The 24,684-nt window shown below is 41.4% G+C and overlaps 1 protein-coding gene across 2 annotated transcripts in view; it reads left to right on the top strand.

Moving 5' to 3' along the window:
* The first annotated feature begins 4,627 nt into the window (after positions 1 to 4,627).
* Positions 4,628 to 24,684, top strand: part of SLC5A12 (solute carrier family 5 member 12) — a 42,976-nt gene continuing 22,919 nt past the window's right edge. The window contains exons 1-4 of one of the 2 annotated variants that reach the window (XM_075837001.1): positions 4,628 to 4,780; positions 5,872 to 5,896; positions 15,715 to 15,780; positions 16,628 to 16,679. In XM_075837001.1, the coding sequence (XP_075693116.1) occupies positions 4,767 to 4,780; positions 5,872 to 5,896; positions 15,715 to 15,780; positions 16,628 to 16,679 (157 nt within the window). In that variant the 5' untranslated portion in view covers positions 4,628 to 4,766. Of the gene's footprint in view, positions 4,781 to 5,539; positions 5,897 to 15,714; positions 15,781 to 16,627; positions 16,680 to 24,684 lie in introns of those variants that run through there. The other variant, XM_075837000.1, reaches the window with a different exon arrangement.

Here is a 24,684-nt window from a genome sequence, read left to right as displayed (position 1 = left end):
GTATTTTACCAGCTAAAAATAAAACAGATTTATAGGAAAAAAAAAACCTTTGTACTCAGCAGGATTTCTACAATATTATTTTAGGAGCATGCAGAAAATTCTGTCGATTAACAGACACGGTGGGATAGTTTTACTTTTATCTTGCATCTCTCGGCTTAGTAGTTCTTTAAAGAGGCTCTGTCACCAGATTTTGCAACCCCTATCTGCTATTGCAGCAGATAGGCGCTGCAATGTAGATTACAGTAACGTTTTTATTTTTAAAAAACGAGCATTTTTGGCCAAGTTATGACCATTTTTGTAGTTATGCAAATGAGGCTTGCAAAAGTCCAAGTGGGTGTGTTTAAAAGTAAAAGTCCAAGTGGGCGTGTATTATGTGCGTACATCGGGGCGTTTTTAATACTTTTACTAGCTGGGCGCTCTGAAGAGAAGCATCATCCACTTCTCTTCAGAACGCCCAGCTTCTGACAGTGCAGATCTGTGACGTCACTCACAGGTCCTGCATCGTGTTGGCCACATCGGCACCAGAGGCTACAGTTGATTCTGCAGCAGCATCAGCGTTTGCAGATAAGTCGATCTTACCTGCAAACGCTGATGCTGCTGCAGAATCAACTGTAGCCTCTGGTGCCTGATATGACAAACTATTTTTGAGAAACCTTGCCCAACTGTATGCTTTAGTTCAGCATTATTAGGACATCTGTAAGATTAAATGTAATATAATCTAACCTAAAGTGTACAGTTAGGTCCAGAATTATTTGGACAGTGACACAATCTTCATGATTTGGGCTCTGCATGCCACCACATTGGATTTGAAATTAAACAACTGAGATACAATTGCAGTGTAGACTTTCAGGTTTAAAGAGGCTCTGTGACCACATTATAAGTGGCCTATCTTCTACATAATGTGATCGGCGCTGTAATGTAGATTACAGCACTGTTTTTTATTTAGAAAAACGAAACATTTTTGACGGAGTTATGACCTATTTTAGATTTATACAAATGACTTTCTTAATAGACAACTGGGCGTGTTTTACTTTTTGACCAAGTGGGCATTCTGGAAAGAAGTGTATGACGCTGACCAATCTGTGACCAATCAGCGTCATACACTTCTCTCCATTCATCTACTCAGCACATAGTGATCTCGCTAGTTCATGATGTGCAGTTACATACAAACACATTAACATTACTGAAGTGTCTTGAGAGTGAATAGACATCGATACCAGCCAGGATGCGATGTCTATTCACAATCTCGACACTTCAGTATCTTCTACCTAATGTGATCAGCGCTGTAATGTAGATTACAGCAGTGTTTTTTATTTAGAAAAACGAAACTCAGCACATAGTGATCTCGCTTGTTCATGATGTGCAGTTACATATAAACACATTAACATTACTGAAGTGTCTTGAGAGTGAATAGACATCGATACCAGCCAGGATGCGATGTCTATTCACAATCTCGACACTTCAGTATCTTCTACATAATGTGTTCGGCGCTGTAATGTAGATTACAGCAGTGTTTTTTATTTAGAAAAACAAAACATTTTTGACGGAGTTATGACCTATCTTAGATTTATACAAACGACTTTCTTAATAGACACCTGGGCGTGTTTTACTTTTTGACCAAGTGGGCATTGTGGAAAGAAGTGTATGACGCTGACCAATCAGTGACCAAACAGCGTCATACACTTCTCTCCATTCATCTACTCAGCACATAGTGATCTCGCTAGTTCATGATGTGCAGTTACATACAAACACATTAACATTACTGAAGTGTCTTGAGAGTGAATAGACATCGATACCAGCCGGGATGCGATGTCTATTCACAATCTCGACACTTCAGTAACGTTTGTGTGGGACTTAATGACAGCAAGCGTGAACTCGCGAGATAAACGTAGGTTATTATGCCACCTTTCATCTGATGCGATGAAGCATGTTCTATTGATAATAAAAAAGTGCCAGGTTAACCTAATCACTCTGTAATAATCTGGCAGAAACGCAAAAAGAATAAACAAACCTCAATCAATTATTTAATCTCTGATTTCTAAATATATTTTAGCAAGAGCGCAGATAGGAAGTCCAAGTTTCGAAAGTGCATTAGGGTGAAGGATATATCTACCATAGTTTTTGTGGGGCACATGAGAAGAAAAAAGTCATGTCTTATGAGCCGTGTGGAGAAAATGGAGACATTGCCTCAAGGTCATGCCCCAAGAAAGAGGAAGGGGGTTACATGTAATTTTGTCCAGTCATGTCCTGGGATAAGAATGTGTTATGGTAAGATTCAGTACCAGAAAAGGGGCCCCATTGCTCCGTATACACCTCGGTTTAAGGTGGTGCTGTGTAGATGTTTCAGTGACAGCAAGTTGCATATAAAAGCTATTAGAAGTTTATCTAGATTGAATAATCTTTCACCTGCCTGGTCCTTTGGGTGCCAGATTAAAGGACTTTTGCAGAAAGTGCTGCTTACATTTGTTTACCTGGACGTTACGGTGTGTTCTGAACCTTCTGTTAGTACATGTCTTTTAGATGATGTGGGCACTGTCCAGTTATTTATTGCACAGATTTGATGATCATTACTATAACAGTTATCTGCATCAATGACTAATAGAATAGTTAACAGTCTGTGAGCGCTTCATGTACAAGACAAATCTATCTCTCTTCAGATATAAGATACCTTTGTGCTACATAAACACAGAGATACCGTATATGTGAAGTGTCAGTGATATGACTCAAGGTAACCTGTATGATAACGTAATTTGCGTTTCATAGGACACTCTCATATTTGTTTATCTGGATAAAACCAGGCAAAGAAAATGAAATGGTCAGGAAACATGAAAACCCACATGATACGCAATGATGGTACAGCCATGGTTCAACTCAAATTCATGTTGCAAGGCAGCAGCACCAACCATTGAGCCACCATGTTACCCCATACCAAAATTGGTTACTGTAGGATTACTGAGTAATAGTTAAACTAGTACCTATCTTAGACCCTGCTTTCTGACGTTCCCCCAAACTGAAGCTATTGAGGAGATTGTATGTTAACATTCTTTATCTTTATATTGAGTTTATCTTTATATTGACAATCCGGACCCTTTTACGGGCCCTTCTTAACTCCAAACGCAACATGCCTTTTTGGCTTGTCCGAGCCTGAATATTATTTTATTAAAAGGCAAGGAGATAAGTGGCTGCACAAAACCTCTTAGGCTATGTTCACACGGGGTCTTTTGCCGAGTTTTTTGACGCGGAAACCGCGTCGCAAAACTCGGCAGAAACGGCCCGAGAACGCCTCCCATTGATTTCAATGGGAGGCGTCGGCGTCTTTTTCCCGCGAGCAGTAAAACTGCCTCGCGGGAAAAAGAAGCGACATGCCCTATCTTCGGGCGCTTCCGCCTCTGACCTCCCATTGACTTCAATGGGAGGCAGGAGAAAGCGTATATCTCGCTGTTTTATGCCCGCGGCGCTCAATGGCCGCGGGCGAAAAACGGCGCGATAATTGCCGCGAAAATCGGCGTGCAGGGAGAGGAATATCTGCCTCAAAGTTCCAAACGGAATTTTGAGGCAGATATTCCTCCCCCAAAATACTCCGTGTGAACATAGCCTTATACTACTTATCTCAATGCCAAAGGATTAGACAGATTTGACCGTACAGGAAACAATGAAGGACAGTTAGGCTTTCCCCATACACTTAAGGCTACATTCACACGAGCGTGACAGATTTACGTGTGTAAAAAAATGCGCGTAAATCTGTCCGTGTGCATTGCGTTATGCATCAGTGTGCTTTGCTAGTGGCATGCGTTTTTCACGCACTTGCAAGGACTTTTTTTTTTAATGCAATTGATTAGTAAAACACGGATGTTGACTTCAATGACCGGCTAGGTACATGAAAACGCACCAATATAGGACATGCAGTGAGTTTCACGCAACGGACTCTCGCTGCGTGAAAACTCACGCATGTGTGAATAGCCCCATTGAAATCAATGGGTCCGTGTGCTGTGCGTTGTTTCAACGCACGGCACACGGACGAGATTCACGTTCGTGTGAATGGGCCCTTAGGCTGTATGTATTGTTATGCCTAAATAATATTTGCTATGTCTCACATGCTGGCCTGTGTGTCCATAGTCCCACTATACATGATTGCTTCTGACTATTATGACAGTGTATATCTAATGCATTACGGTATTGATGGATTATACCGTTGTAATGTTTATTATTGGTTACTACGTTTTATTCTAATTAATGCCACAGGCTGCCACGGAGAAAGGCATGGCTTAAATAACTTTAACTACCAGTGTTAATCCAGCTTTCAGGTGATCAAATGAGTTTTGTCTGACAGTTTAGTTGCTAGGGATGCAGTGCCTAACAACCACAGTCAATGGCACAGCCCTTGCATCCAGTTTATCGTAGATTAGGGCTTATGCACATGGCTTAGGCAAGGAATCATAATACAGCGCCCATAGTGCGCTATGGTTTCGTAGTGTACCTCCACGTGGCTTCGATTTTATACAGAGCAACGCAAAGATTCTTTTTTCTTATATATTCATATTTAATTGATAATGTCATGATGTGTTCCATTTCATGACCGTCGTAGCATACGAGGATTCTACGCTAGAAGCATTGCTTCCATGGGAGATTATGGCACCAAACAGTGGCACATGTAGTGCCTACTGAACCTTCATAAGAACACCTTTGCCCATACTTGAGTCTTCAGGCAGGAATATCGCTGAGCTGAGAACAGAGAAGGTTCACACCATGATTGTGCCTTATGTTGCATGTTAAGATATAGGTAAACCGGCATACAGTAGGCACCTGTTTGATGGATCAATTTTCTAATGTGTTTGAAAGATTTTCTTTTGCCTTTATTTTCTTCTGATTGATCCAAACTTAAAGTGTCCAAAAATATGCAAGCACATACCAATATGTTTGGATCCGTTTGTCTTTTTTTTCCAATATAAAATAAAAAAATATGTATTGTTTTGCCTAGCCGTTGAGAAGCGTAGCAGTCTAGGCAGAAAAAAAAATTCAGTCGTGAACCTGCGTAATATGTGCCAAAATGACACACCTTTGTCATACGTCTGCCCCACAGAAGCCAAAGGGTACTGTAAAGTATAGAGATGAGCGAAATGTGGAAAACTATGCTGCTGTTTCGCCTACATATGAATATATATTTATTAGGTCATAAATGCTATGATGTCCAATAATATAATAATAACAATAATTAATATTATTATTATTAATAATAATAATAATAATAATAATAATAATAATAATAAAAAAGCTGTTTTCATTGTTAATAAAACAGCATTGAACATATTAACAGACCCATTTAAAAAAATGATGTGTATTATTAAAATCTGACATTGTTACAAATAGTTGTAAATTAGAAGTGTAGAACTGCTGAGTACCAAACTAATGGTTAACTCAACCCAAAAGACAAAACCCTGAATAAAAGGCCTTTGTGAATTCTTTGTTCTTAATGACTTTGTTTCTCAGTATCCAAAGTGAAGATTTCTCTCCCTAAAATAATCAATAATTTGAAAGCAAAATGCCCAAATTCCAGATTCCAGAAATCATCACATTTGCAGTCTGGGACTACCTCGTTTTTGCAGCATTGTTTTTGATATCTTCAGGAATTGGGGTGTTTTTTGCTATAAAAGAGAGGAATAAAACAACCTCGGCTGACTTTCTTGTTGGTGGTAAACAGATGACATGTGGACCAGTAGCCTTATCCCTGACTGCCAGCTTTATGTCAGCGGTGACAGTTCTAGGGGCCCCGTCTGAAGTCTATCGTTTTGGGGCCTCCTTTGTTTTGTTTTTTATTGCCTATACCTTTGTTGTCATTTTTTCAGCTGAACTCTTTGTACCTGTCTTCTACAGGTCAGGAATCACCAGTACATATGAGGTAAGTCCATCTCTACTTAGTGCCACACCAATTTACCAAGCACTATGTGCTTTTGATGAATTTGGAAACTGTTTCGATTTTGATAGCAATGCACATGGCCGGCAATCATTTGCTGAAATTATTTGTCTCCTGTTATGTTGAATTGCATGCTATTAGAGAATTTCTGTTATGTAATCATCTACTACTTTACATACACATGCATTCTTAACTGAGCGTGTATGTGATCTCAATGGGTAAAGGGGAATAAGCTGCTTCCAGACACCTCTGGTAGAGGCTTATCTCCCATAAGATCAAAGGATCGGGCATGTTAAGATTGAACATGCCCGATCCTTTCCCCCCAAATTTTCCGAACGAACGACGGCTAAACCTTTAATACATATGAAATGATTGTCAGGACCAGCCAAAACTGGCGGATTTGGCCAACATTGGTCCTTGTGTATGGTCACCATAAGAAGACCTCTGCTCTAAAAATACAGTAATGGCAAGTAAATGTGGTTTTCTAAACCACATTCATATGCAGCTAACAAATCTGCTTCATCTATCACGGATTTCATGTGAAAAAGCCACAGATTTTTCCCCCCAAATCCAATATGGGTTCTGCAGTGTGTGATCCTCATCCAAAAGAGATAGATAGATAGATAGATAGATAGATAGATAGATAGATAGATAGATAGATAGATAGATAGATAGATAGATAGATAGATAGATAGATAGATAGACGGATAGATAGATAGATAGATAGATAGATAGATAGATAGATAGATATGAGAACGACCTGATGTATCACCAGTTGAAAACACAGTTGGGAATGGAAGCTGTATACTATGCGATCACAGTGCGTTGCTGGGCAGGGTAGGGGGAGAAGCTGTATGCTGATTGGAAGGGTCATACAGAAAACAATTCACCACCCAGAGTGAAAAGAAAGAGTAACCTCCCATTTGGCAAGTACAGCCAAATTAGCATATTTAGAAAAAAGCACATAACTTTGCAAATAATAAACGTTTTTGAAAAAAAAAATTACAGCATCATAGCGCCTATTAGATTAGTTAGGAGATAGGGCATTAATAAACTAGTGACAGTTTTTCTTTACTGTCCATGCACTGTTTTACTTGCAAAAATCGCATGGACCACACATTGCAAAGCCACACCAAATTGCTGTTTAACTGATGTGACTTAGCACTCTTTGTGCAGGTATTAGTGAAACTCTATCCAGGACTATTCACTTAAATGGGTTGTCCCACAGAACAAATTATCACCTATCCACAGGATAGTTGATAAATGTTTGATCGCTGGGGGTTACCCCTATTCTCGCAAATACGGTGATCGAACACTTATCACCTATCCTGTCTATCCTGGTGATGGGACAACCCCTTTAATTGTCTCATACATTTTATTACATAGGATAACATTATATAACATGGGAGGGCAAAAAAAAAAGAGAAAATGTATAGTATTCGAATTGAAATGTATGACGATCTTCTTGGGACATCTGAGGTTTACATGATCTCGATAATAAGAAAGTATCCATTGGTGTACTTTGGAAGACCAGCCATTCTTATGTAGACCCTTGATATATCATATATAAATAATATATCTCAGATTGAACACCAAAGAACTACACTTTATATAGATAGCAGACATTACGGATTCAAAAATATGTAAACCGAATTGGACATGTCTTTTCCTTCAATACATATCCTTATATAATTTTTTTTTATTGTATTAAAAGAACAAGTTGACACTTGGTTAGAAAGTGAAGTATAATAAAGCTGAAAATCTTCCAAATGTCTGAGCTAGAAATAAAATCTTATATATATGTCAAAGGAAATCAGCCACTAAGAATGCGAATGAAAAGTGTCGTTATCAATATAGTTAGTAATGAAGTCTCTGATGTTCCCTGCATAGGGAGGTGAATGGTGATCATTAATTGTTATTTTCAGGTAATTCCAAAAAAACGCAACTTGAAGCTCCTGAGCTCAAATGCTAAATCTGTAAACATGCCCCCACTTATCATATACCATTTAGAATACTGGTATCTTCTTGTGTGGCAGAGGGGCCTTTGAGCCCCCTTAGGCACCAGGATCTAGGTATAAACTACTGTATCTCGCCTCAGGCGGCGCCCATGTTGCCTATCTGACAGAGCGGCAGCACCCCTGAAACCAGCTGCCGCTACCCACTCCTGGACTATAATTGTACCTGCGTCGATAGGGCTCAGATACAATTACATGCATAAGCGTGGAATGGCGGGACACAGAACGTGTCCCGCTATTCAGAGTCTTTCACTGACGTAAGCAGCGCGATGTCGTCATCCCACTGCTTGTGTCGTTGAATAACAGGGCAAGGCAGCCTGCCAATCAGCGCCTTTCAACGACGCGACGTTGAAAGGCGCTGATTGGCCTGGCAGAATGACTTGCCCTGCTACTCAGTGCCTTTTGACGACCCAAGCAGCGTGATCACATCATTGCACCGCTTGCTTCATTGAATGACAGGGCAGCCTGCCAATCAGCGCCCTTCAACGATGCAACATTGAAAGGCGCTGATTGGCTGGGCAGAATGACTTGCCCTGCCACTCAGCGCCACGTCGTTCAGCCCCAGCAGACCTGCATTGCAAAAAGACGGCACGGGAATGGGTTTAGGTGAGTATGTAAAGTTGTTTTTTTTTTGCTAAAAGTGTGAGGGGTTATATGTGCAGCACTATCTACAGGGGGGTAGGGCTGTATGTGGGGGGCTATATGTGTAGCACTATCTACAGGGGGGTAGGGCTGCATGTGGGAACTATATGTGTAACACTATCTACAGTGGGTTAGGGCTGTATGTGGGGGCTGTATGTGCAGCACTATCTACAGGGGTTTAGAGCTGTATGTGGGGGGGCTATATGTGCAGTGCTATCTACAGCGTGTTGGGCTGTATGTGGGGGATATATGTGCAGTAATATCTACAGGGGGTAGGGCTGTATACGGGGCCTATACGTGCAGCACTATCTACAGGGGGTAGGGCTGTATGTGGGGGCTATATGAGGAGCACTATCTACATGGGGATTATATGTGCAGCACCATCTACAGGGGGTGGGGTCTATATGTGCAGCACTATCTACACGGGGCTATCTACAGGGGCTCTATGGGGGGCAGTATCTACAGGGGGCTCTACATGGGGCACTGTCTACAGGGAGTTCTATGTGGGGCACTATATACAGGGGGCACTATCTACATGGGGCACTGTTTGTGTGTGTGTATGGGACACAGTGTATGGTAATATTATAATTAGAGGTGCAGTGTATGGTGCTATTATATTTAGGGGCATAGTGTGTGGCACCATTAGAATTGTATCTTCGTTTATAGGTGCAGAGATGTTTGAAAAGTGAGAAGCTGAAGGCAGCTGAGCGGAAAACTGCTGAAATTGGCTGTGGCCGGGAGAAGTCATAATAGAGGTCTGGACCGGATGGAGAAGAAAAGAGAAAAAGAACAACTAGAATCTGAGATGTCACCGGTGAGTCACTTAATGTAAATGTTTATTATGCCTCCAATCACTAATGTAGTCACTGTATGTTCTGCAGCGACATGATGAGTGGTATGATTTTTTTTTTTGTGAGGCTGCTAGTGATGTAGAACAGGCTGGGGGGGAGGGCGCCATTTACATTTTTGCTTCAGGCAGAAATAAAGCTAGAATCGGCCCCGTCTGTATCTCTATAGCTACATCCCCTGGTCTTCTACATTATCATCTATTCTTCCAAAAGCAGAATAGTAATTTATTGGCTCCAGAATTTGCATTCAGTGTTTTTGTCTACATTTTTTAATTGAAAGGCGTATTCGGACAAAAGACATTTATGGCATATCCAATTGGCTATTTCTGTAACTCCCACTTCTACAGCTTAATGGTAGTCATTGGATTCTACCTCATGGTTCGATGATCCCACATAATCCACATCATGGCTGATTTACTTTACACCAATATTTTGTCCCCAAAAAATGTTGTGCGCCATGACACTTTTTATGACTCCTCTTAGCCACAAGAATAGAACTTGGTATCTTGGTATCCAGGGTTCCCGGTTATCGACATGGGTAAGGTTTCTTGACATTCAGGATTTTTTCTATTTTCCCTCGTGGCCACTGTGTCCATTATCTTATTGATTTCTATATGAGGGATTAGTCACTGATAGGGTTACCTACTATCCACTCCATATACCCTCATTGCAGGGATCATAGTACTTTTATATGGATTATCTGTATCCCTGGTTTACCTTGTAATACAATATAGAGTCTCTCCTTTCATGTACCTTTTTAAAACGTTTGTCTTATTTTATGTGATTTAATAAAATTTGTTATCTTTATAAATATGGCTCTGTACTCTTTTTTTCTTGTTTCTTGTTTGTTATAACTATATTGTGATAGTTCGGACTTTTACGGACGTGGCGATACCAGTTATATTAACGTTTTTTTATGCTTTAGGGAAAAAATGGGAAAAGGTTTTTTTTTTAACTTTTGATATTATTATTTTTTTTGGAACATCATAATAAACTTTATTTAACTGTTTCTTACCTTTTTTTTTATAAGTCCCCCTAGGGGACTTGAACCAGCGATCGTTGGATTGCTTGCATGATACTAATGTATTGCAGTATATCGTGATATTGACAGTCTCCTTTGAAGCCCTTCAAAGTAGTACAAAGATGGCAGACCTTGGGGCCTTCATTAGGCCCCCTGGCTGCCATAACAACCATTGTCACACACCGATCACGTCGTGGGGTTGGGCGATGGCACTTAGAAGGGGGACCACCCCCCTGATTCTAAAAATGTAAATGCCACGATCGCCATTGACCACGGCATTTAAGGTGTTAAATGGGTGGAATCAAAGTGATCTTTGATTCTGTCCGTTGCAATGAGGTGTCGGCTGTATAACACAGCCGTCACCTGCTGAGTATGAAGCACGCTCAGCCCCGTGAACCCGCTCCATACTTTCCCTACTAGTTTGTGACGTGTCGTTAAGGGGTTAATCACTTATCAATGGCTTTTGTTGTGTGATATTACGCTGCAGAAAGTTATCAGAATCAAGATAAACTTGGCTACATCTGTACACATAACTACATTTGGTTTTGTAAATTTCTCCCTCCTCTCCAATATAAGTGAACATCAGGAAGTTTTTAGAATTAGGGTATGTTCACACGGCCAAATTTCAGACGTATACGAGGCGTATTTTGCCTCGTTTTACGTCTGGAAATAGGTCTCAAATACGTCGTCAAACATCTGCCCATTACTTTCTATGGGTATAACGCTGTATTGTCCACACGACGCGTAATTTTACGCGTCGTACGGCAATTACGACGCGTAAAATTACGCCTCGTAAAAAGAAGTGCAGGACACTTCTTTGGACGTTTTTGGAGCTGTTTTCTCATAGACTCCAATGAAAACAGCTCCAAAAACGGACGTAAAAAACGCCGCGAAAAATGCGAGTTGGTCAAAAAACGTCTGAAAAGCAGGGTCTGTTTTCCCTTGAAAACAGCTCTGGATTTTCAGACGTTTTTGTTGACTACGTGTGAACATACCCTTAGGCTGGGTTCACACGACCTATTTTCAGACGTAAACGAGGCGTATTATGCCTCGTTTTACGTCTGAAAATAGGGCTACAATACGTCGGCAAACATCTGCCCATTCATTTGAATGGGTTTGCCGACGTACTGTGCAGACGACCTGTTATTTACGCGTCGTCGTTTGACAGCTGTCAAACGACGACGCGTAAAAATACAGCCTCGTCAAAAGAAGTGCAGGACACTTCTTTGGACGTTTTTGGAGCTGTTTTCTCATAGACTCCAATGAAAACAGCTCCAAAAACGGACGTAGAAAACGGCGCGAAAAACGCCGCGAAAAATGCGAGTTGGTCAAAAAACGTCTGAAAAGCAGGGTCTCTTTTCCCTTGAAAACAGCTCTGGATTTTCAGACGTTTTTGGTCACTACGTGTGCACATACCCTGAAAATACAAGCCCATAGATTACTGTGAGGAGGACAATATTGGCCTGGAAAAGCTGAATTCAAGCTGTTAATCCTATTACGATGTAGTATGTCATTATTAAAAGGCCATATCCTACTACTCTGACCTCACTCTTCTGTCATTCAGTGACGTGGCTACTTCTGGTTAGAAGTCTGTGCAGTTAATAAAATATATTTACTGTGGCAGACGCCCACTCCTAAGATTGTCTATAGTCTGTAAATCAATAAAACCATCTCTTGCTTATGCGTTAATAGTATATTCTTGGTAGACCGTTTTACAAATAATATTCTTGATTTTTCATTGATTTGTATTCTTTCAAGAATGCAGGATCCCTACATTGTGTAAAACTTCAGATTACACATTTGATCGACATGTTTAGCCGGTGGAATGTATTCTGCCAAATGGTACTCAAACTCTTAGATAGAGCCAAGATCCTTACTGGATGAGTATCACCAGGGGACTTGAACCAGTGATCGTTGGATCGCTTGCATGATATACTGCAATACTAATGTATTGCAGTATATCGTGATACTGACAGTCTCCTTTGAAGCCCTGCCAGAGGCAGAAGCAGAAACATTTGTGTGGCTCTCTCCATTGATGTCTATAAGAGTTTAGATCAGGTGTTTCCTTAACTTCCATAGAGTTTAATAGGGAGAGCCATGCCCATATGTGACCATCTCTCCCCTTCTTCTCCTCCTATGTTTGGCTTTCACCAGCTGCTTTGACTTGCTGAATAAGGGTCATGCCATAAATGTTTGAATTGGGAATAGCACTATAATTTCATTGGACACTGTGTAATACTTTATTTTTCCTGCAGGGGAAATATAATGTGTAGAGGTAGAGTGAACCCTGTAGATTCACAATTTGGATGAGCTGTTGAGCTGCAAATGTCCTATTTCAGTTGAATTATTTAGGACAATGGAGACTTAACTATTGTGGTTTGTCTTAAATGGCAAAAATACAGATTCCTCATAGGAAATAAAAGTTAAATCTGCAGACCCACAAACAGTTTATTTCCAATTCCAAACTTTATTATAAATTCAAAAAACGTAATGAATATGCTACCAATATCCTCTTGTCATTAGGGTCTGCATAATGATAGACTTTCTTTTCCAATTTGGCTCTATTAAACCCTAGTTTTACAACTCTACGACACTCATAAAAAGACTATTTATGTTTGTCCAAGTAATGTTTAACCAAATAAAGAGACGGATTCGTCAAGAGTGTTATCAAGCAATTAAGCAATATGATTGTTTCTCTGTCAGCCCTTTGCCTCACCTAAGAACTTATGAAGATGCAATTTATGCACTGATAAATCATCGATATACCTTGCACTTCAATCCACTACTCCCTTCCCTTCACACACTATAATTTCCAATCCTTCTTGGATTCCAGTTCTTACTGATTTTTCTATGTTTTTCATGGATGAAATATAGACGGTTCACCTGCAAACAATTTTCTTTGGATTGAAAAGAAGAAATCGCCAAAAATGGCCAAATTTGAAAAACCTGAGATTGTTGGTTTTGCGGTGTGGGACTACATTGTGTTTGCGGCTCTCCTAGTCATCTCAGCAAGTATTGGGGTTTTCTTTGCAATTAAAGAAAGGAAAAATAAAACATCAGCTGAATTTCTGGTTGGTGGCAGACAAATGACATGTGGACCTGTAGCTTTGTCATTGACAGCTAGTTTCATGTCTGCAATCACAGTTTTGGGGACTCCTTCGGAGGTTGTTCGCTTTGGAGCGTATTATTTATTTTTCATTATCTCCTACACGTTTGTAATTGTTCTGTCTTCAGAGCTCTTTATACCAGTGTTCTACAGATCAGGTATTACAAGTACATATGAGGTGAGTGAAATGTCTGAAAAAATCTAAAGGTTCTGTCATATCAATTCTGCATAGCTATACATACTGCAGTGAGAAATGTGTATATATATTTTTTTACTCAATCTGGCTTGAAGTTAATACATCCTACATCCTTAAAACTGTTAAAGAGCTTATATGACATTTGAAAAAAGGTCTGCTTTATTTTTAGGTAGAGCGCCACTCTTGTCCATGGGCTGTGTATGGTACTGCAGTCCCATTCATTTCTGGAAAGAATAATTTCATACAATGTTTGGCTTCCAAATCCCACTTATCCCAAGCTGTTCTGTCAAAGAAATGTATCCAGCAATAAATGGAGGAGTTTAACTAATCCACATTTTAACAGCCAATCAGATGGAGTAGGATTAACCAGTGGTGTCCAGAACTATGGTTGACTTCCCCCAGATATTTTAAGTAATTTCCAAACATTAATAGGGTTTTCCAAGATCCCAAGAAAATTGATTGAATAGAGGAAATGGAATAAAATAACAATAGAACCTATACTCACCTAATCCAGCGGCGCCGCTCTTGTGGTCTCAGACGCTCTTTGTTCGTCTTCCTGCTGTGATGAGACCGCTGAGACCAGTTATTGGCTGCTGCAGTCATGTGGGTATACAGGCTTGTCATCGCTGCAGTAAGGTTAGCAAAGAGCACTTGATACCACCGGAGTGGTGGCGCTGGAGTTGCGTCAGGTTTTTTCAAATTATTATAGGTTATTTTTTTATTTTATGCCCTTTTCTACATTCAGTCAATTTTCTTGGGATCTTGGAAAACCCCTTTAACCTATAGCACTGTGTACATTAGTACCGGTGTAATTCATATGCATTGTTATTGTTTTTCTTTCTGTTGATGTCTGAAATTTTATTTAAAAAAGAAATGTGTAATAGGTTATGATCTAACCAGGACAAGACTAAGGTCTGTCTAGGGCCACGGGAAAACAGGTGAAAGGCCAAATATTATACATCTATAATTTATTCCAAAAAGTAGCAAAATCACCACAATATGTGCATAATGAAAAAAGTGTACAACTAAGAGTACCATGCAGTTTCCAAATAATAAAACCACCATACAGTGCTCAGATAATAACACTACACAGTTTTCTAATAATATGTATCCTGGGGAGGGTGGTGGAGGCCCCAGATGGTGGAGGCACAAGGGCATTTGCCCCCTTTTGACCTCCCTATAATCTATTCCTGAATACAACCGTATTGTTTATTGTACAAATGAATGGTAAACTGTATGGTAAATACGGTAGACCGCTGGAAATGTTTTAACATTGTAAAGCCTACAAATGAGTTTCGACTTCCAGGGTTAACAGTTTTATGTGCTGTAAAATGTCAATGAGATATTGATGGAGTTATTGATACATTTTAACTTGTTCATAAAATAATAAAAACTGATTTATTCTGTCTAATTATTGAGTCATTTCATTGACTTTTTTTGGACTTCGTTAGACAAAGAAAACCCAATATAATTTTTTTGTATTAATATTCAATATGTAGTCTGTATATCATATTCAACCATAGCCATCGTTTCCCTTAATCCACTGTTTTCACTATAATTTTTTTCTATAATTAGAAAAAAGGGCATAGAACAGATGTGGCCCTTTATAGAAGGGGTTCCCAGCCCCAGTTGGTACTATACCTATAACTACTGGGTGTCAAGAACCTTTGCAGGCCCCCCAAAGCCGAGGAATTGCAATATTAGCGAGCAGGAGGGTAAGAAATGGTCCCAAGGGTCATGGAAAGAGCGTCGAGGGCAAAATAAATACCAGGTCCTTCTATCCTGGGTAGCAAAACCTGGCACTATTTCAAATGGGTTTTGCTCAATATATTGGGGTTATCCTGACATGAAAAGTAAAATTCTGTGTCAGTAAATTAAATACGAGATTAATTGTAATTCCAATTGTGATGACAGCAGTGTGAATTTATTCTAATATCTTCAGCATTTTAATGTCTTCTTTTTGTATGTCCTTTAGTACCTGGAACTCCGGTTTAGCAGAGTTGTCCGTTACGCGGCAACAATTATGTACATTGTGCAAACGGTAAGGAACTGTATATCTGGATCATAAGATTAAAAGTCAATTGATACATTGTTGCCAATAAGAAAGGTGACATTTACTATAATTTCTACCTCAAATGCAATTATAAAATCTAGATGTTAGGCTTTATTGTTTCCAATCAGTGACTGTGGGACCACTGATGAAGTAGACGGCACTGTTTAAACAAGTAGGTCATGCCTATGAATTGGATATGTGATATGTCCATTGAGAGCATTAACATTATGACATCAGCGCAAAGTCAGAAGTATGGCAAGGCAGCAGAGAGATCGAGTGAATAAAATGTCACTTTTCAAGATCCAAGAATAATAGAAATAGCATTCAATACTGCCAGTGATTCATAACGACTGCATAATAATACCTAACATAGTGCAATATAATAATATCAATTATAGTGTATAAAATTGACAATAACAATGCTTGCATTCATAGTGACAGCCAAAAGTGCCCCCCATAGCAGTGATGGTCAGTGCCACCATAGCGGATTCAGCCTTAGTGTCCCCATAATAGAGCCAGCCACAGTGCCCCCATAACAGTGTCTGTCAGGAAACACTTAGCTTCTACCCACTGCTCTATCCTGCACTAGCAGAAAGTTACATGGCAACTGCAACAGTAACCCAATCAGAACCCTTATGCTGGGGTAGATGTGGCAGGAGCATTCATTCATGCATTCATTCATTCATTGGTTACACTAAGTACTAAGCAGTACTAAGGTCTATCACAAAACTATTGTTGATCACATGGAGAGCCAGCTCAGCAACAAATTTCACGGTATTTCATGCTAAGCTTACCCTCACCAGCCTAAAGCCTGTATCGCAATTTCCATTTTCAGATCCTGTACACTGGAGTAGTCGTCTATGCGCCTGCTTTGGCTTTGAATCAGGGTAAGTTAACGTATCAGATTCCCATCCTGCACGTTCACTACACTGGCCGGGTCTTATTCTTCTTTCTACTGTATATTCAAAATTGAACCTATTACTATTTTCTTTAGTTGCATCAAAAAATCTATAAGTTGTTCCACATGATAGCGCTGGTTACTTGCCTGCCTGGCAGTAGTGGAGCAATGGGCTAAAACTACATAGGGCAGTATCTGTATGAAGTGTGTATGTTCATATAGGGGTTCTTGTGGGTAGTCGAATTTACATAAATTTACATAAAATGTATTGAAAATATTTGAAAGAAATTTACAATGAAACGGGAATATTTATTTTGCCTTATACCCAGAAATATATTTTTTATTATGTCATTGATAAAAGCCATTCAATATCCAAAACCTTATTGCAAGCGCCAGATTATAGGGAGAGCAAAGGGGGCAGTTGCGCAGTGGCAGGGCCAGACTTACTTTGGATGGTGCCTGTGTGGTACCTTCTGTTGGCATCCTCACCTTAGCATACCGTGTACAAATAATACATCAAATATAATCATACCAAGTGCCTTAGCATAAGTGCTATGCAGTATAATGACCAAATAATAGTGCTATACATTGGCACAATAACATTTCCATCCAGTTGCCACCACCGTACCCTTCATGGGGCTGTGCCTTAGTAGCAGTGCTACTTAATATCGGAGTAAATACCACCATACAGTGCTCTAATAATACCAACATACAGTGACCAAATAACAGCCCATAAATAAAGTACTCTAATAACAGTGCTGTACAATGTGTAAATAATAATGCTATACAATTAACGTTAGGATTCATGGCGGTCACAAGTCTCGGTTGTGCGGTCATCTGAGGTTCCACCTTCAGCAGGGGAATCTGATGCGCCTCTAGGGCCAGTCCTGTGCATTGAAAACCTAGTAGCCTCCACCACCCAGTCACCTCCAGCACTACCGATATACTCCAAGCAGCTAGAATTCTCAAGTAATTTAAGAGTAACAGAGCTAACTAAGTTCTATTTCCAGGGGCCTCCAGAAACCTTGATCCTGTCCTTCTCATAGCAAAATAACTTATAAAAAAAATAAAAAATGAATTAATAAAAAAATAATAAAAAATAATAATAAAAAAAATAAATAATAAAATAATAAAAAAAAAATAAAAAATATATATATATATATATATATATATATATATCTATATCTATCTCCTAATGATAGGCATTGTAATAATAAATGAGGAATACTGACTACTTCAACCGTCACAACAAATCCAAATGCCTAAAAATGTGCCCTCCGTGGAAAATTCGGTAGAAACCTTCGTTGTTTACTTCCATACAATTCTGTCCATGGTCATGTGATGGACACACCGGTGCACGGCTTGTTAGCAGACACAGCTCTGTTATATGTACTGTAACTTTAATGATCTCCGCACCTGTGTGTCGATCACATGACCATGGACAGAATTGTATGGAAGTAAACAATGAAGGTTTCTACAGAATAAAAACAAGCAGAGATCTTGAAAACCGTGAGGAATTAATAAAGAAAGTATATTGAAAAATTGTATAACTTTTAATTATACAAAAAATAATATTAATTTGCTGAAACTGGAGAACCCCTTTAATATAACAATTAAAATAGTCGTCAATTTTCCTTGAAAAAGATGTTACGTGGCACTGAACACATGTCTACTCTGGAAGACTAATATCCCTGTGTTACAAGCCGTCTGCCATAAGGCAAAACACCATAGGGCAAATTTAAGAGTAATCAGTATTCCTAATTATCTGCCTCCAAGCTGCTACATTTGGGATCTTGACCTGTATTCTGTTGATTTTGTATTGCATCAATCTTGTCTGGATTACTTTAATAAATCATGGATTTAATTACAACTCCTGTTACCATGTGTTCAGAGACCGCTACCTGGAAGAGATGTAATAGAATGGACTCATTCAATTCGGGATTCACAGCCAATCATGTTGATTTTTTTTTTTTCTGCTTTTATGAATTCACATTTCAAATGCAGAATGTCCTAGTAAACAATGGCCTATCTGTCATAGAGCTAGTCCATGCTATTGCTGTGCGTTGTTGTGGAGGGTGGTGGCCTAGAACTGAACAATTCCTCCATCAAGCACTAATTCAAGCCCAGCCTAGATGCAGGAATTGCAATTAAAGGGTTATTCCAATAAAATAAATGTATGGCATGTCAACTAGATATACCATAAAAATCAGATCAGCATGGTCCCAGGCAAACAGGTAATGGAGTGACTGAGCATATCTGACCACTTCTCCACCATAAATTAGGGACCGGACACTTCTGATCTCAGGATGGAAAGGGTTTTCAGAAGTTGGAATCCCACGATCTGACTTTTATAATGTAAAAAAATTAGTAATAAAGTACATTTATAAAATACAAATGTAGCAGACTTTAACACATTACATACCATGATGTACCAAACGTTACCTTGACACCTAACATCCCATTGAAAATATTAAGATAATGTTTGCTGGATCATAGTATGTGATGGGTTAAATGTCAAGTTAAAGTTTGCTACTTCTGCATTCATGGGGTCTAAAAGAGTTTTTTCTCAAATCGCCTACAGAATATGACATATTGACTAGATATTCTATAAATGTCAGACCTGTGGGGGTTCAACCGCTGGGGCTTCCACCTAACCTATCCTGGCAGTAAATGAATATTTTTAATCAGCATTTTTACTGGTCAAAGTACCAGAAGTGGGAAAAACGCTGGTATCCACTACTCACTAAACAGGCCTTTTTATATTTTATGCCCTCATTCATCAAAAAAACAAGAGACATAATTACCTCATCTGACTTAGCCTATATAGTATCCTATGTGGTCATTTAAGCAATATACTGTACCACTAGTATACAACATACAGAAATTATATAGGCAAAACAAGATAATTCAACAGGTCGGCACTACTCACAGTGTTCACTTATCCTGGGAGCGGGTATGTCTCCGGGGGGTTGATATATATAAAACAGGTCACGGTGGTGATCAGGTAAAAGATAAGTATCCAGCTATCCAACAATCCAAAGAAGAACGAAAAGCAATAAGCGGCAACTCACCATCCTGCGTTAAAATCCTTTTATTTCATCTCATAAAACATCCATGGACCGCTGGGTTCATCCTCCCTCACCCCCTGTCCATGGATGTTTTATGAGCCGAACTAAAAGGACTTTAACACAGAATGGCGAGTTGCCACATTTTGCTTTTCGTTTTTGTCTGGATCTATGAAAATTATATAGGACTTGTAGGCAAAGTAGATTTGTCGATAAGCATGCCTTTATCTTAAGACTTCGTTCACATCTGCGTCAGGGTTCCGTTCCAATGTTCCGTCCGAGCTTTCCGTCGGAACGGAGCCCTTACAGGCACAAACGGAAACCATAGGTTTCCATTTCCTTCGCCATTGATTTCAATGGTGACAGATATGGTGCCAATGGTTTTCGTTTGTCTCCGTTGTACAAGGGTTCTGTCATTTTGACGGAATCAATACCGTAGTCGACTACGCTACGGAACCCTTGCACAACCGACACAAACAGAAACCATTGGCACCGGACCTGTCAACATTGAAATCAATGGTGATGGAAAAAACCTATGGTTTCCGTTTGTGTCTATCAGGGATCCATTCCGACGGAAAGCTCTGGCGGAACGTTGGAATGGAGTCCTGACACAGATGTGAACTATATTTTATTGCATTTTTATGTAATGCTGTGGACAAACAGGGCAATATTGTTTTGGTCATTTTGCTACTGGCAAGCCCACCTGTAAAGGATCTGCCAGGCACTGCTTCGGGGTTAATTCCCAGAATTAATCAGTCAACACCTGAGTGTACATCCCTGAGACAGACACCAGCTTCCTCCACTCAGGCTGGCAGGCTTAGGAGTGGGAGAGCCTATCGCAACCTGGCCAGACTCAGCTAGCTCCCGCCCTCGGTCTATTTAAGCCTGCTCTTCCTGTCCATCTGTGCTTGTGAATTCTTTCCTTGAGGTTTCCTGGCCCGGCTACAGCTCCTGCTACTTTTTGATCCTGCTCCATACAGACCCCGGCTTACCGACTACTCTTCTGCTTTTCGCTTTGTACCTCGCACTCTCCTGGCTTGACTCGGCTCGTTCACTACTCTGTTGCTCACGGTGTTTCCGCGAGCAACTGCCCATTTCCCTTGCTTGTATTCCCTTGTTTGTTTGTCGTGTTTGTCATGCACTTACTGAGCGCAGGGACCGCCGCCCAGTTGTACCCCGTCGCCTAGGGCGGGTCGTTGCAAGTAGGCAGGGACAGAGTGGCGGGTAGATTAGGGCTCACTTGTCCGTTTCCCTACCCCCCCCCACCATTACAAATTCACAAGCCCTATACCTAGTCTACCCTGGTCCCTGACACCATTATGGAACCCCGTGAAACCCTGGCTCAGCAAATGCAGGGTCTCTCCCTACAGGTCCAGGCCCTGGCTCAGAGGGTCAACCAGCCTGATGCTACCTTGGTAGTTCCCCTCACCGCACCCCTTGAACCCCACCTCAAGTTGCCCGACCGGTTCTCAGGTGACCGGAGGGCTTTTCTCTCCTTTCGGGAGAGTTGTAGGCTTTACTTTCGCTTAAAGCCTCACTCCTCAGGTTCTGAGAGCCAGCGGGTGGGTATAATTATGTCCCGGCTCCAGGAAGGGCCCCAAGAGTGGGCCTTCTCCTTGGCTCCTGGCGCCCCTGAACTTTCCTCCGTTGATTGTTTCTTTTCTGCCCTCGGACTTATTTATGACGAGACTGACAGAACTGCCTTTGCCGAGAGTCAGCTGGTGACCTTACGTCAGGGTAAGAGACCTGTTGAGGAGTATTGCTCTGACTTTAGGAAGTGGTGCGTAGCTTCTCGGTGGAATGACCCTGCCTTAAGGTGCCAGTTTAGGTTGGGTCTGTCGAATGCCCTGAAAGACCTGCTAGTTAGTTATCCCTCTTCTGACTCCTTAGACCAGGTTATGGCTTTAGTGGTACGACTTGACCGACGTCTCAGGGAACGACAACGTGAACGTTTATGTGTTTTTTCCTCCGACTCCCCCATGATGCCTCCCGAAGTCCCGTTGCTTCGTTTCTCCCCTAAAGACTCAGAAATACCTATGCAACTCGGGGCCTCCCTGTCCCCTCAACAACGTAGAGAATTCCGCAGGAAGAATGGTCTCTGCTTCTACTGTGGGGATGTCAAGCATCAAGTAAACAACTGTCCCAAGCGTAAGAATGCTGTCAGAGAGCTCCCACGTCTAAGTGATCATCGGGGAGGTCACTTGGGCGCACAGGTATTTCCCGTGAATATGAAACATACTAAGATATTGCTTCCCTTTCAGGTCTCTTTTGGTGGTAGGTCTGCTACCGGCAGTGCCTTCGTGGATTCAGGGTCCTCTACTAATATCATGTCTGTGGAATTTGCTATGTCTCTCGCTATGCCTCTGATTGATTTGCCTAAACCTGTTCCGGTAGTGGGTATCGACTCCACTCCTCTTGCTAATGGTTATTTTACACAGCATACCCCTGTTTTTGAACTCCTTGTTGGCTCCATGCATTTGGAGCAATGCTCTGTACTATTGATGCAGGGATTATCGTACGATTTGGTTCTAGGTCTTCCCTGGTTGCAGTTGCATAATCCTACGTTTGACTGGAATACTGGGGAGCTAACCAAATGGGGTAATGAATGTTGTACGTCATGTTTTTCTGTTAATTCTATTTCTCCCCCTAAGGAGGTGAATACGCTACCCGAGTTTGTTCAGGACTTCGCTGATGTTTTCTCTAAAGAGGCCTCCGAAGTGTTACCGCCTCATAGAGAATACGATTGCGCTATCGAATTGGTACCAGGAGCTAAGCTTCCTAAGGGTAGGATATTTAACCTTTCTTGTCCCGAACGTGAAGCCATGAGGGAGTATATCCAGGAATCCCTGGCCAAGGGTTACATTCGTCCCTCTTCTTCTCCGGTAGGTGCTGGCTTCTTCTTCGTAGGGAAGAAGGATGGTGGTCTTAGGCCATGCATTGACTACCGTGGCCTGAATAAGGTCACGGTAAGGAACCAGTATCCCCTTCCTTTGATTCCTGATCTCTTTAATCAGGTTCAGGGGGCCCAATGGTTCTCTAAATTGGATCTACGGGGGGCGTATAACCTTATTCGCATCAAAGAGGGGGATGAGTGGAAGACTGCGTTTAACACGCCCGAAGGCCATTTCGAATACCTCGTCATGCCCTTTGGGTTGTGCAATGCCCCTGCGGTCTTCCAGAACTTCATAAATGAGATTTTGAGAAATTACCTGGGGATATTTCTTGTAGTGTACCTTGATGACATATTGGTGTTTTCCAGGGACTGGTCCTCCCACATAGAGCATGTCAGGAAAGTGCTCCAGGTCCTTCGAGAAAACAAACTGTTTGCCAAAATCGAAAAATGTGTATTTGGGGTACAGGAGATACCATTTTTAGGTCAAATCCTCACTCCTCATGAATTCCGCATGGACCCTGCCAAGGTTCAGGCTGTGGCTGAATGGGTCCAACCTGCCTCCCTGAAAGCGCTACAGTGTTTTTTGGGGTTCGCTAACTATTACAGGAGATTTATTGCTAACTTCTCGGTCGTCGCTAAGCCTCTTACGGACCTCACTCGCAAGGGTGCTGATGTCCTCCATTGGCCCCCTGAGGCCGTCCAGGCTTTTGAGACCCTCAAGAAGTGCTTTATCTCGGCCCCCGTGCTGGTTCAGCCCAACCAAAGGGAGCCATTTATTGTGGAGGTTGACGCGTCCGAGGTGGGAGTGGGGGCCGTCTTGTCCCAGGGTACCAGCTCCCTCACCCATCTCCGCCCCTGTGCTTACTTTTCTAGGAAGTTTTCGCCCACGGAGTGTAACTATGATATTGGCAACCGCGAACTTTTAGCCATTAAATGGGCATTTGAAGAGTGGCGCCACTTCCTGGAGGGGGCTAGGCACCAGGTAACGGTCCTTACCGACCACAAGAATCTGGTTTTCCTAGAATCTGCCCGGAGGCTAAACCCGAGACAAGCTCGATGGGCGTTGTTTTTTACCAGATTCAATTTTTTGGTTACCTATAGGGCCGGGTCTAAAAATATTAAGGCGGATGCACTGTCGCGTAGCTTCATGGCCAGCCCTCCTTCGGAGGAAGATCCTGTTTGTATTTTGCCTCCAGGTATAGTCATTTCCTCTATCGAGTCCGATTTAGTCTCTGAAATTGCTGCTGATCAAGGTTCAGCTCCTGGGAACCTTCCTGAGAACAAGCTGTTTGTTCCCCTGCAATTCCGGCTAAGGGTACTTAGGGAAAATCACGACTCCGCACTATCTGGCCATCCAGGCATCCTGGGTACCCAACACCTCATTACCAGAAATTATTGGTGGCCTGGTTTGCCTAAAGACGTTAAGGCCTACGTCGCCGCCTGTGAGGTTTGTGCCAGGTCCAAGACTCCCAGGTCCCGACCAGCGGGCTTACTGCGTTCGTTGCCCATTCCCCAGAGACCTTGGACACATATCTCCATGGATTTTATCACCGATTTGCCTCCATCCCAAGGCAAGTCGGTGGTGTGGGTGGTGGTAGACCGCTTCAGTAAAATGTGCCACTTTGTGCCCCTCAAGAAACTACCCAACGCCAAGACGTTGGCTACCTTGTTTATCAAACACATCCTGCGTCTCCATGGGGTCCCCGTCAATATTGTTTCTGACAGGGGGGTACAATTTGTTTCATTGTTTTGGAGAGCCTTCTGTAATAAGTTGGGGATTGATCTGTCCTTCTCCTCTGCTTTCCATCCTGAAACCAATGGCCAAACGGAGAGGACTAATCAGTCTCTAGAACAATACTTAAGATGTTTTGTCTCTGACTGTCAATTTGATTGGGTTTCTTTCATTCCCCTCGCCGAATTTTCCCTTAATAACCGGGTCAGTAACTCGTCAGGGGTCTCTCCCTTTTTCTGTAATTTTGGGTTTAATCCACGGTTCTCCTCCGTTTCACCTGGTTGTTCCAACAATCCCGAGGTGG

Source organism: Rhinoderma darwinii, chromosome 9 (assembly GCF_050947455.1).
Source record: "Rhinoderma darwinii isolate aRhiDar2 chromosome 9, aRhiDar2.hap1, whole genome shotgun sequence".
Lineage (NCBI taxonomy): Eukaryota > Metazoa > Chordata > Amphibia > Anura > Rhinodermatidae > Rhinoderma > Rhinoderma darwinii.
This window is presented reverse-complemented; position numbering and strand designations above follow the sequence as displayed.